At 45.6% G+C, this 13,703-nt stretch overlaps 1 protein-coding gene across 1 annotated transcript; it reads left to right on the top strand.

The window, feature by feature from the left end:
- The first annotated feature begins 298 nt into the window (after positions 1-298).
- LOC144151760 (uncharacterized) lies at positions 299-13,228 on the top strand. Its single transcript, XM_077682895.1, has 5 exons — positions 299-603; positions 1,834-1,985; positions 2,724-2,788; positions 10,413-10,493; positions 13,003-13,228. The coding sequence occupies exons 1-5, from the start codon at positions 502-504 to the stop codon at positions 13,137-13,139; spliced, it is 537 nt and encodes a 178-aa protein (XP_077539021.1). The 5' UTR covers positions 299-501; the 3' UTR covers positions 13,140-13,228.
- Positions 13,229-13,703: the final 475 nt, after the last annotated feature.

Here is a 13,703-nt window from a genome sequence, read left to right as displayed (position 1 = left end):
ACACAGTTCGAAAAATTCGGCTTTTCATTTGTTTTGGTGGCTGCCGCTATAAAATGTGATCGTTGGCCGAAGCTACGGTACCATTGGGGTAATTCCTCTCCACAATACTTTGCCCGTACGTCAGGCCCACAAACAAAAAAAGAAAACCATGCGTGTTTTAAACGCCACACCACATTTCACTTTCACGCAGGCTTCGCGTGAAATGACATTTCTTTTCGATTTGAAACAGCCGAACAGCCTATCTCATTTCATATCACGCTGTGGCAGTGATAATACGCATGCCCACAAAACAAAAACACACGTCACAAGTGGAAGTTTATTCGAGGGCTTTTGAGTGACTCAGGTGATCTGCTTGCCCTGAGCTAGATCTGGTGGGATGGTGAATATAAGTTGGGTGTTCTCCTGCTCCGCCACACTTAACGGACAGCTTCAGCAGAACGTTTCGTGCGATACTTTTAACTGCAGCAAATTTTGTAGCCATCAAAGCGAGAATTCGACGTTATGAATCGGGCGGCGTGTTTCTGCATGTTGTTGGCATCCTTATTACCTTGCGATGGTTCATCCTTTGAGAGCACATCACCAGAAAAAATTGACGGATTTAAGGTAAGAGTTTGACATTCAAGTAAAACATTGTGTTTTTTTGCCCTATAACCGGGCAAGTTAGTTGCCGTGGGGAGGAAATCATTAATGAAGCACCTTTCTTTTTACACAATGGCCAAGGTGCAGTAATTGGGCAGCGAATGCGCGCACCACTTGCCGGAATGGTAATTTCCGTGACAGCAGATCTTGCTCTGCGACCGGAGGCATACTAAATGCTTTTGAAAGCTACTTGTAATGGAGGACGAGTCACGTTATGGTTGGGGCAGTGCGGTCTTAACGTACTCCCAAGAAAACGGCGTGCTCCAGGGTTGAGTGGAAAGCCGGACTCTATTAACTGATATGACGAACACACGGGAAAGGCACTGCCATCCACTGTTTCTCGATCGGTACGCGTAGATAATGGGTACATTCGTTTTAAATCTGATAATCTATTCATCTGCAAAACATAAACACTACTAAGTGCGGACAAACGTTCGAAGAGCGCGGGCGAAGTCGGATTGAAAATCTTGCGTGAGTGTATGCACACGTTTTTCATACGTATTTTACTTTGAATGCTGCGAAGCGCTACTTTTTTGCAGGCATTTTTATATTTTTCTCTGTCGTTGTCTTCCTGGTTTGTTGTTATTCTTTATTACTTACGTTTTTGTTAATTGGCACGTTTCTATAGCGAAAATGTGTTTCTACCTCCTACTGTAATGCCCTCTGGGCGAAATGTTGGTATTTGAACAAATAAATAAAAACACAAAGCCAGACAGCGCATGTGCTATATATTCTCCGCGCAGCGTGGCATCAGGTAGAAGCTGGCCCTCAAGCTAACGTACTGGGAATGGTAGGTAAAAAAGCAAAGTGGAAAGCCGGGCTAGTCAAAAATGGTTCATGACTGGAACTGTGCACAAATAAACTGGACCAAGGGAACACACACAACTGCGTTGTGTGTGTTCTCTTCCTTTGGTTCAGTTTATTTGTGCGCAGTTCCAGTCAGGTAAAAAAGGACACACTATGAATGTGTTCTTTTAAAGGAACAAACTAGCTCTACTTCAGAAGATAAAAAAACTTAAATTTTATTCTATAACCACCGTCATCAAACGGAATCGCTTGTATAAACCAAGAAAGCTTGATCCGACTATTTCAAAGAAGTCAAATTCTCCAGTGGTTTCTTTATGTATGTGAAAACGATGTAAGTTAAAACTCTTTTCTTGCCAGTATAAGTGACGGGAATTTCGTTCCACCCAGGTGCTGGAAACATTTGAGGATTTTGTATCTATAATGGACTCAAACAACGACAGCATTCTAGAGTGCCTGAAAGCACATCGATCAGAGATTGATCCTGACACTAAGACGGCTACCTTCGTCTGGACGCTTCAACCTGCCGGCGGTGCACCCGTGTATGCATTTCTGTCTCTTTTAAATCTTAGCGACTGAGTGGACCATTTACTGTTTAACTGTTTTTTGACAAAGTGAGCGAGTACATACAAACCGTTTCCCTCAAGGACGTCTGAATCACGCCTGTCTGCAAAGAAGCCGGAATTTCAAATGTATTGCGGGGCGCGTTCAACAAATATGGGCTAACCCTAGGGAACGCACTGTAATTTGCTGTACTGGATAAGGTATTTTTAAACCTCCACCCGATGGCCCTTGACATTAAAACACCACCCAATTGTTTTAAGGTCTTTTGCAACCCCGTATGTGTAGGTATCTTTAGTTGATACGGTCGTAAATGTTTTTGATACATTGTGTGACAATTATATCCTTGAATATTTCGCTAGATTTTTATACATCAATGGTTGCCATTAAGGCTACGTATACAATTCCTAGAAAATTATTCTGTGCTGTCAAGATTTCGCCACGCCATAAAGCATTCGCGTAAACCAGCAACACACTGGGCGCAGTTCGTTGTATAACTGTCACCCTAGGTACACAGAAAGATGAGACGCAATTGTTCCGATGAGTAGTTGGTTCTGAATGTACTGATTTTTTTTAACTCGCTCCTGCCAGCATTTCTTACATGTGACACACCAGCGTAGATAGCATATTTTTACGAAGGGATCAGAAATGGGAAGCAACATTCATCCGGCATGCATGGAGGGCAGGTGTTTAATATATTTTGCTATTTGCACCTCCAGGGGAACAGTCCATTTCTACGCAAAAGTAGAGGATGACGGAGAAGTTACATATACGGTGGAAGATGGTAAGTGCTCAACATTCAGGCGAGTTAGTGAGCCACCCTCTACGAACAGTATATACCCGAAACACGCTGGTTTGGTTCCAAAGCTGACGTCTTTATTCGGTACTTCTAAACAGCCGTGTTTGAAGAAGTGCTCTTAAAAAATTCCTTAGGGTTGCTACATGCGAAGAGAATAATAATGTTAAGGGAATGATTAATGAAAAATTAAAGCTGTTCTACTCAATGTGAAAGCTGTCGGAAGTGCAGAGCAGTGATTCGCCATAATGGGCGGTAGCGCACTTATCCGCTCACTGCTACCACCCAAGGCATTTCAAATTGCCAGCCTTCGCAGTGCTCGCCCGCGCCCTGCGAAAAACTGCGTGAATGGGAGTTCTGTTCTTTCTATGCTTGCTTTGCCTCCCGCACGTGCCGGCGTTGCACTGCCACTTTTTCTCGCATAATATCGTAAAAAAAACGAGCGTTCCTAACTAAAAGAACGTAGACGACGCCGGTTAATTATGTATCATCATCATCATCATAATCATCATCATCCGATCCATGCCCACTGCAGGGCAAAGGCCGCTCTTATAAATCTCCAATTATACCTGTCCTGTGCTAACTGCGACCAATTTATCAGCGCAAACTTCTTGATCTCATCTGCCCATCTAACTTTCTGCCGCCCTCTGCCACGCTTGCTTTCTCTAGGGATTCACTCTGTTACCCTTAATGACCAACGGTTATCTTGCCTTCGCATGACATTTCTGCCCACTTCCATTTCTTCTTCCTAATTTCTACTAATATGTCCATAGACCGCGTTTGTTCCCTGACCCAGTCCGCTTTTTTCTTGTCCCTTAATGTTACACCTATCACCTTCCGTTCCATTGCTCGCTGAGTTGCCCTCGATTTAAGTTGCACCTCCTCAGTGAGCCTCCAAGTTTCCGCCTCGTAGGTGAGCATCGGTAAGATGCCGCTGACATACACTTTCTTCTTCAGGGACAATGGTAGGCTACCGTTCATTATCTGAGAATGCCTGCCGAATAGACTCCGCCACATTCTTATCCTTCGAACAATTTTTGACTCATGGTTGGGATCTGGAGTCGCAACTAGGCCTAAGTAGGTATATTCCCTTACCACTTCCACTGCCTCGCCACCTATCTCAAACCGGTGTGCCGGCCCGAGGTTATTCATCATTAGTCTAGTTTTCTGCATATTAATATTCAGGCCCACGGTTCTACTCTGTCCAGTGGGGTAAACATGCTTTGCCATTCGTCCCCTGAGTTACTTAGCAAGGCAACGTCATCAGTAAATCTGAGGTTACTGAGGTATTCTTTATTAAGCCCTACTCCCACCTTTTCCAATTCAATGTTGTGAATACTTCTTTTAAACATGCTGTGAATAACATTGATGAGATTGTGTCTCGTTGTCTGACGCCCTTCCTTATAGGTATTTTACAGCTCTCTTTATGGTGGATGATGGTAGCTGTGGACCAGTGTTGTGCGGAACGGCACTCCTGGAACGTTCCATAAAGGGTCGGTGGAACTGTAACGGTAACTCCTTAGGTTTATGAAGGAACGACAGGAACGGCGTTCCTTCTTCAAGCGTTACATCGCTAGGATTTGGCTGTCTTACAGCAAAGCTGTCTATGGCTAGGATCGAGCAGATCGTCTCCGGTAACAGAGCGATGCGGACAAAAATCGCTAGCGAGCGTAGCACCACATTGCGGAGCCCACTCAAATCCTCTGGATCGTACACTGCGCGCCACACCCCCAGTGATCTCCGACGACGAGAACGACGAAGATCGCCTTCGCTGGTTAGCTGCTATAGCCGCTCTGCAGTTTTTTTCCCGTTTGAGGAGGTCTTTCTTCCTTGGAACGCTCTACGTTGACCACTCACCAGGCTTCTAGATAGGCCTCTCTTCGAAGACAAGCCGGGCGACCCTTGAAGGGGCCCCCAAGCCCCTGCGATGCCCGACCCCCCTGACGGGGCAGCTAGGTTGGAACTGGCTCCACCAATACATCATATACCCAAACCAGCGACTCTCCTTGCGCATGAGTCTCCCATGACGCCACCACCTGCACAGCTGCCTCCGTACTTCCAAGGCCCCGCATCGCTCCAAGATCCGGGTGTGCCGCCAACATCATTGGCCTCTACCGGAGAAGGCGCTGCAGAGGGGGAGTCTATGACGTCACCAAATCGGATATCTCGGCACCTGCAGACCGCAGCGTACCTTGACACGCGGAAGTTGACGAAGACGGCGGCGAGCTTGTAAAAGCAAAACGTAGGGCGACTGGTACGTCATGAAAACCTAAATGATCAGTGCACAAAGTTTTGTTAACGCCTCAAGCGGGACGCAAGGTCACATAAATATCGACTATGCAACTAATCACCGAACTTGAATACCTGCATCCAGGACAGATTGACAATATCATAGGTAATCGCGCGCCTAACATCCTCGCTTTGGGTGCCCTGTTGGAATCGGTGGCACAGGCACTTCTGCAATCAAGTTTACATCACAAGTACCCGTCTACAGTCCGCGTCCTTGCTCCAAAATTACTTGCGTTGGAGTGCTGCGATACGTATACACTAACATAGCAGATGAGGAAATCGTCAACCCTCTTCGAGCGAAATGTTCCCGGGTTCTAACAGCTAGCTAAGTTAGGTCGCTCATTAGAAACTGTGAGAGTTGTGTTTGAAGGAACATCGCTTCCGGAATATGTAAAGATCGGATCGATGCGCCACTAGGTGCACGAACACAAGCCGCGAACTATACAGTGTCGTCAGTGCCATACATTTGGGTACACGGCGGATCTTTGTCGCTGAGGAGAACGTTGCCAACGTTGTGGCGGTGAACACAACTCCAGAGATTGCCATGAAGAACCTCGGTGCGTCAATTTCAAGAGGTCCCACGAGGCCAAAGATCTTCACTCTTCAGCACGCAGACGTGAAAACGACATTGCCAGATTTCGGGCTACGCATACCAACGCTATCCGAGAAAAAGCTAAGGAGGCTACTCAGAAAACGTATGCATTTGCAGTGCGTGAAAGCGGGAAACATGCAACACAGGCACAGTCGCAGACATCTAAGCACAATGAACACCTTCGTAGCACAAGCCACAACGCTGCTAAAGATGTAAAGCACATTAATAGGTACAAGCACATACTAAAACAAAGCAACTTCAAACCGACCAATGACACCTGGCACCGTCAGAACACATCCGAGCCTAACCTATGCTCAAAAATTTTTACGAGGCCATTAGGCTGGCACGCATCGCCTTCGAGGCCAACACCGACATCCTGCAGGAACACCCTGTTATCAAGGTGCTCTGTGCAATCATTTTCGACTTACTACCCCAGATCATAGAGTCTGCACTGGCGTCCACGCAAACACACGGCACAGGCAGGCATGAATTCTGCTCTTAGGATCATCCAGGGGAACTGTCCTGGACTAACACAGAAAATTCCTGAGGTCAGCTTGTGGCTTCGTAAAATTTCTGCCTCAGCGCTTCTTACGCAGGAAAAGAACCTTTAGCAGCAGCGCACTTTGTCAGGATTAAACTTGTTTTCAAGCCCATCACTGCACAACTCCTAAAAAGGGTCAGCCGTGGTTTTCGTTAAAAAACAACTGCCCGTTTCCCAACTGGACACGTCTTCTCTGGCTTCCTCCGACCGCGAAGTTGTTGCTGTCACCGTGGTCTTTCGAAAACGGGGCCTCACTGTGGTTTCAGTCTATATACGCCCACATGGGAGGCTTCTATTGGACTCCGATGCACCCGCCAATATGGACTGGATTGAAGCTCTCCGTCATGTTGTACCTGGACCGCTGCTAATGGAAAGTGACTTTAATGCGAGGCGTACAAACTGGGGTTTTGCAGATTCTTCGTTACTGGGAAATAATCTTGTCGAAGTAACTGACCGGGCAAACCTCATTTTGTTTAATGATGGAACGCCGACAAGGTGTGTTCCGCAGCGAAACCAGGAAACGGCACCTGATCTCACCTGGGCTTCCGTAGATATAAGTGCTTTATGGACTGTGGAACCAAACCTTATGGGAATTCATCATGATATCATCGTAATTTCTTTGGTGAAAACAGTAACACGTACAAAGCTGTACGAAGAGTACCTTCTTTGGACAAATTTCGTGAATTATTCATATTGGCGTAAGGAACAGTGACAAATAGGATCCTAGAGGTGAAAGCCAAAGCTACGAAGGCTATCAAACAACGTCCTCAAGATCCCGTTCCCGACCTACGATATCTCAACCTTGGAGCTGCTTGTCTTCCAGCTGAACGCCGATTGAAATCAAATCCTATAGACCCAGCTAGCCGAGCAGAGCACAACAGGCTTCGCGCGAAAAACAGCTTTATTCAAAAGGCCTGAAACAGGAGCAATGTCACGAGCTCTGTACTACGCTGAACCGTGCCACCCCAACTACGAAAGTGTGGAATGTTATTAATACAATAGCTGGTGCCAAGCCCTCTCGCACTGCTTTGCAATCCTTCATGATTAGCAAGGACGTATCGGCTCAAGAACATGGGTAAATTTTAGCTGACAGCTTCTTTTCAAAAGCGAGAAATGCAGAACCCTACATGTTAACGCCGCCCGATGATCAAGGTCCCCTCGACGACCTATTTACCATGACGGAATTAGATGACGCCCTGCACCTTTGCAACGCCAAAAGTGCGCCAGGCCCAGACGGGATACTCTACAGCGCCATTAGGACGGTTCCCCATAACGGCAAGGAAGCTCTGCTAGACTACTACAATAACATACGGGTTACAAGAGACATCCCACTGGGAAGGAAAGAAGAATGGGTCAAACCAATTCTCAATCCCGGCAAATTACTAAATGCTCCTCCGGCCCTTCGTCCTATATCGCTGACATCCACCATAGTAAAAACGTTCGAGCACATGGTTGCACGCCGCCTGAATTGGCAACTAGAGAAGGATCATGTATTCACTCCTGTTGAAACAGGTTTTCGGACACACCTATCAACTTCTGACAGCCTGTTGATGATCACTCCTGACCTTGAATCTGCAAAGCAACCAGGTGGCCTCGGCATTTTGCTACTTATGGACGTTACAAAAGCGTTATGAGCTGGCCAAATTGTCAGCCTTAAAGCGGTACGTGGTTTCTCGAAGATCAAAGGCAGAAGAATAACCGCGCAGCGGGTCGCAGCTTGTGCTTGCTTTTATGTCGGTTTAGCGTACACGGCGGCATTCGACGGGTGAATAGCGCAGCCGCGAAAATGCTTTTCACCTTTCATCGTCTGTCTGCGGAGGCCAGGATGCGCGTCTAGCTGAATTGTTCCCTGCCGGGGAAAAGTTGCCCAAGCCCGAGAGGTGCTGCAGTTCCCTCGTTAAACCACCGTATCTGTCTATCTGTCTATTTTAAGGCGTAATTACCGCATTAGTGCGCGCAAGGCGCGGGTGAGTTGTTGTCGGGGGAGTTCTGCTCGCTGTGAAGTCATTCAAAGGATCACCGACTATTAATAGAGCCATGGGCTCTACCCAACCATCATCATCATCATCATCATCAGTATATCAAGGGCGCAGTTACACATGTCTGGAGTTTGTCCGGTGCTCCCTGAAAAAAATCGTCGAGGTGCGTTTCTTCGGATTCTTTTTATCTCCAGATAATCTGCTTCCGGCGGTATTCATATTCGCATAATATACGTAGTTTGACGTGAGGTTCCATTTTATCACTTTATTTCGCATCAGGATTGTCCCGCACCGCATTTTAATTTGTAAAAATTAAATGTAGCGTTGATGTAACGACACGCATGATCGAAGTGGAACTGCAACGCGTTCCTTTCGCAATAAAGGAACTTGTAACGGCAACTCGTTTCAAAATTGGGAAGGAACGAGGCACGAACTTTCATTCCTGTTTCAGACGAACGTGTACAACACTGCTGTGTACACACTGTATTTTGCCTCAAATGCACCTGTAGTTTTCTTTGCCCTAAACAACGGGGACATGTATGACAAGTGCCAGTGGTTCACTAGTTTGGAACGCTTATGAATATATAAACCGCTTGACTTTCGAAGCCTCGGGGTTACGCGGCGACGACAGAACGCCGTGTGGCTCTACTTGGGTGCAGCGAGCGAGCTACGACGAAACGGAGGGCCCCTAAAGTGCTCTGCACTTATTTTTGGCTTGAGTGATGTGAGTGATGACTTCGAATAGACATTATAAACGCTTCCTTTGTCGTCTGCTTCCTACAGTAGTGTGTCACGAAACACACGCTCTACTCCAGCAGTAGGTGCTCAATACCGTGAACTACACGAACAGCAGCGCCGTGTGACCCATTTCGGCCGGTACGTTCAGTCCTCCGGAAAGGCACACTTTTTTTCGCGGTGACAAGTTTTCTCAAATATTGCCTCCTGAAGTATAATTCGTGTTTGTGAAATTCTATTTGGCGTTGCATTATTCAGTTTGCCTCATGTAGTTGATGAAACCGCGCAGCAGGGGAAATATGGACCATTTTTTGATTCGCAATGAGCGCCAGACTTAAAGCGCCGTGCACCCATCGCGGTGACCACACCAATTACAGCAGGGAAGTCACACCCGCTTGAAGTGTGTTTTGGCACTATCTCATTCGTCAAATTACACATTTCCCCCCAATCGATGCCTAATGCAGAATTTCGCGTGTGAACGCACAGGTTTCAGAGGTTTAGACATTTCAGTAATCCACTAAATGGACCCTACATCCTTATTATTGAGTCACATTATCACGACGCCTGGCAATAATCGATCAGGAAGACGCTAAGAAATCGAAGTTCTCGATTTCTCTATTTTAAGCGACGCTTCCTTTGGCTTTTCTTCAAATTTTAAGGTACTGCGGTTGCTGCTGCTTTCTTGACGGATGTGCCGCTGAATTTAAGCTTGCACCAGATAACGCTGGCCACAACACATCCCATGCATGGCCGGGAAAGCGGCTTGTGCGGAATACGACGCTGTGCAAGGGAAGTTGCGTCAGATAACGCTAGCATCCAGGACGATGTCAGGGAGTAGAAATTATAAACTTGTGTTCAGGCTAAAGGCAATCTGCGGCCAATGAGCGCCGAAACGGTTAAATTGGTTTCGGTATTTATTTTCCAACAAAATTTGCGTGAAATAGGTGTCCTGAACACTCAACGTGCTGTATTACGAGATTCTTAATCAGACATTTTATAGTGGCCATAACAGTCGGATAACGATTATGTCGTGACTGCGACTGGAACGTCAAGCGAGTGAAGCTCTCTGCGCACGCAAAACAACCCTCATCACCACACTGAATGTGTGGAGGCCGTGAGGTTACAGTTATCTAAGTCAGTTACGGCGTCGCAGCGCCAGCCAGGGAAGTGACAAGTGGAATTCAATGTATCAGTGGCGAAGAAAAATTTTTCTGTAGTTATATAAAATTTTCAAAAATAAAGGACTGAGATAAACAGAATAAAGCTGTACGCCTATAAAAAGCGCGTTTTGATGCAAGGCTTCGAAAAATATCAGTTTGTCCTCCCGCAAATCCTGTTTTAATTCATGACATAATTCCTGATGTGCATATTCCAAATTATGTGCCATTTCTTTCTTGTTTCTGTTGTTCAAAAATTATTTCAGCACACAGCTCCAGCAAACATTTCAGTAGTGATATAATATTTACAATGTTTCAGACCCTACCGTGAAGACCGCCCAATTGTACTACACGGACTACGAGACCTGCCTGGTGGAGGGTGTGGAGTATCAAGGAGATCGTAAGAAGGATGTTGGAATGAATGCGTCCATAATTTATTTTACTTCACAACTGCACAACTTCACAACTGCATTTGGCAGATGTGTCAGAGAGTGCACAAAGACGCCAATGTTTGGAGAGAGAGCTGTGCGCTCATTGCTTCCTAACATTGTTCTGTATAGGCGCATGTTTGTTGAGCAGGTGGTTTTGTTGCGGAACACTGATGAGGGACAAAAAGGAAGAGAAGAAGGAAACAAAATAGAAAGAAAGGAAGATTGATTGATTGTGTGGTTCAACGTGCCGACGCTTCACAGGCGATATGGCGCGCCGTAGTGGAGGGCTGCAAATTAATTTTGACCACCTTGGGATGTTTAACGTGCTTTGAAATCTCGAACACACGAAAGTTTTTCATTTTTTATCTTTTCGCCTACATCAGAAAAGCGGCCGCCGCGGCCAGAAATACAAACCGCGTCCTCGTGCTCAGCAAGAAAGGTAGAAATAGGAGCATACGGCAGAAGCAATGGTGACATTGCCTTTATTGGGAAAGCTAAACTTCCTGTAAGTGTTTTCTACTACTCAATAATAATGGCGCAATTACGAAAACAAACTGTCCAAAACTTTACTCGAACACATGAGGTTAGTCTAAGAATTCAAGCTCATTTTCATAGAGACATCGATTTGGTAAGCCTAATAAAGTGTGGACTCAAATTTGAGCGATGTTTTATTCTAACATGGTGCTGTTAATAAGATTTCAAGATTTGAATATTTTATTTTTTCTAGTTTGAGCGCGTAGCACCGAGTAAAAAACGTGTCCAGGTTGACGGGTCCCCTGCCCTTCAAATCGGCAACACAGCCAAGACGTATTTGTATAAAAAGTCTTAGATGTTATATTTGCAGCATTTTGAAAGAACGGAGCAGTTATTGAGTCGTTTTATTGTAACAATTTTGTTTCACGTTTCTCAGGACAATTCTCACAAGAAATATTGCCGATGTATTGGCAATGCAGAAGAAAATGACAAAAACTTCTCGAACAATCTAAATTTTGGAAAATGTTGCACTACCACATAAGCAGCTTTCAACGAGCAACGCTGATACCGTTTCACGCAATAACCCGTGAAGATATCGTATTAGAAAGTATATTCACGAAGCTGGGGATCTAGATGTGTCTCAATATGGATACTGTGGCACGGAGGTGAAGCACGCTTGGCAGTAGAGGTATGTAGATGGCAGCAGAGGTCTGTAAAAAATGGCCCGTGTGAGCTTCCAACGGAGTGATTGTACTGAAGTGGCACGTAACAGAAAACGGCGCATTAAATCGGGACATCGAAGTTTTGATCACTGCTAAGGATATTGTTTGCCTTAATTGGAAGCCTCCACAGCAAGACACTTTCTCACCGAGCGAGCTCACAGAAAGCTGAATACTCCTGAGTGTGTGTTTAACAGGCTGGGCTTGGCGGAGGTAACGGTTCACCGAGTTGTATCATATGACGGTGGGTTACCGAAGGTAGAAATGGCGGTTAGTATGCCCGTGAGATCGCGAGCTCTGGCCTTTGTTATGTTAGCAAAAAGCATATTCAGGTTGCAGTGCAAGCTCGGAGACAGTGTGAACCATTATCAAAGTACTTCTCAATATGCACCAGCCTCCACGACGCTCCTTCACTAGGGACACTGTCTACAGCTTCCACGCTCCCCCACGATTGAAGCTCACATAATACCAACCACACAGTTAAGGCACCTGCACATCACCAGTCCTCCTTTCGAGGGAGCTGCTTAGGCTGTACACGGCTGTTCAAACTTTTTATCTAAACATCGCGACCTTCAGCGTAATTGATCGTATTTTTTGCGTGAAATGGACAGTGAAGGGGACCACGCCACCCACAGATCTTCATTACGGTAGACAAATCCGCACTAGCCCTTTCGTCAGGAAGTACCGAGAGCTTGTAATGTACTAATGCGCTCAGTTGTTCACCGCAGCTTTCCTCCTCACATGCCACAGTAACTGGAAACAATATATTATATGCAGCAACATACTCGTATAGCTCAAGGACACAGGTTCGTGTCACAGAATGTCATGTTTTGGCGCCAAGAAAATAGAACCTTTCATAATTTATCTGGGCATTGAGAAATGTGGTCGAGAGCGCCTCACAAAGGCGTAAAGATTGCGTGAACATGAGCGGCTACAGTTCGTATTCGGCACTTCAATCTGACCGGGCTTTAATATACTGATATACAAAGCTATCGCACAGATATATACAAATGTATGCACGTATACCCTCCAACACATCTAGCCACATTTATGTACAAAATATATGCGTTATTTTTTCTTGAGGTTGACATTAAAACCTAATAAGATATTCAATGTTTAGCACGCACAATCTATGTGTAGTGTTCGTGTCTACGCTAAATATTTATTTTAAATATATTAGCGTGCACAATCTATGTGTAGTGCTCGTGTCTACGCTAAATATTTATTCTAAATATGTTTGCAGTGTGGTCTTACAAGCTCTTTCTTCTTTTTTTTCTCCATTCAGAATGCATTCTGTGGACTCAAAGAGCTCTGAAAGACTCCGTGCCACAGGACTGCATTGATCATTTTGTGGATATTTGTGGCGTAACCGTTCCTAAGAATAGCAGAGATCTATGCTACGACGGGGAAGGCGACTTCTAGTCTCACTGGTGTAGTTCGTAAGAACTACACGAAAATAAAGATTGTAATAAACTTTTATAATATCAAGAACAAATATGTGCGTGTCGGATAGATGGCTCCCAAACTTAGCACTCGCCTGGAACGTAACTTCCTCATGAGAAAGAGAAAGGAAAACATTTTATTGAGCCGGTGAAGTGGGAGTGGTTCCTTATTCCAGGAAGCCATGCGATGAGCCGGCAGCCTTCGCTCTGGAGGCCAAACGTGTCTGGACGTCCAGATCGCTGCTGGTCACCAGGTTCTCCCACAGCTCAGCGGTGGGAAGGGGGGATGGAAGAGGGGGGAGGTTCCTCATGTGTGGGTTGTATAATATAACAAACTTCTGTTCAAACATTCAGTAAATTAAAGCAAAGCTCTCAGCCTATCACTAATGTGGTTTGTGGTCAATGCTAAATGCAGTGCAGAAAAGCCAGCTTTTGTGTCAACGATGATGACTGTGCCTGAAGTGAAGAAAAAATAAAGTGTCTGCCGTGGTTGACATCAAATTGGGGTACATCGTGTCATAAAGCACACCTCTATCCGATTGCG

This window comes from Haemaphysalis longicornis, unplaced genomic scaffold (assembly GCF_048455015.1).
Source record: "Haemaphysalis longicornis isolate Haplotype H1 unplaced genomic scaffold, Haemaphysalis longicornis Haplotype H1 scaffold_9, whole genome shotgun sequence".
NCBI classification, from domain to species: Eukaryota; Metazoa; Arthropoda; class Arachnida; order Ixodida; family Ixodidae; genus Haemaphysalis; species Haemaphysalis longicornis.
This window is presented reverse-complemented; position numbering and strand designations above follow the sequence as displayed.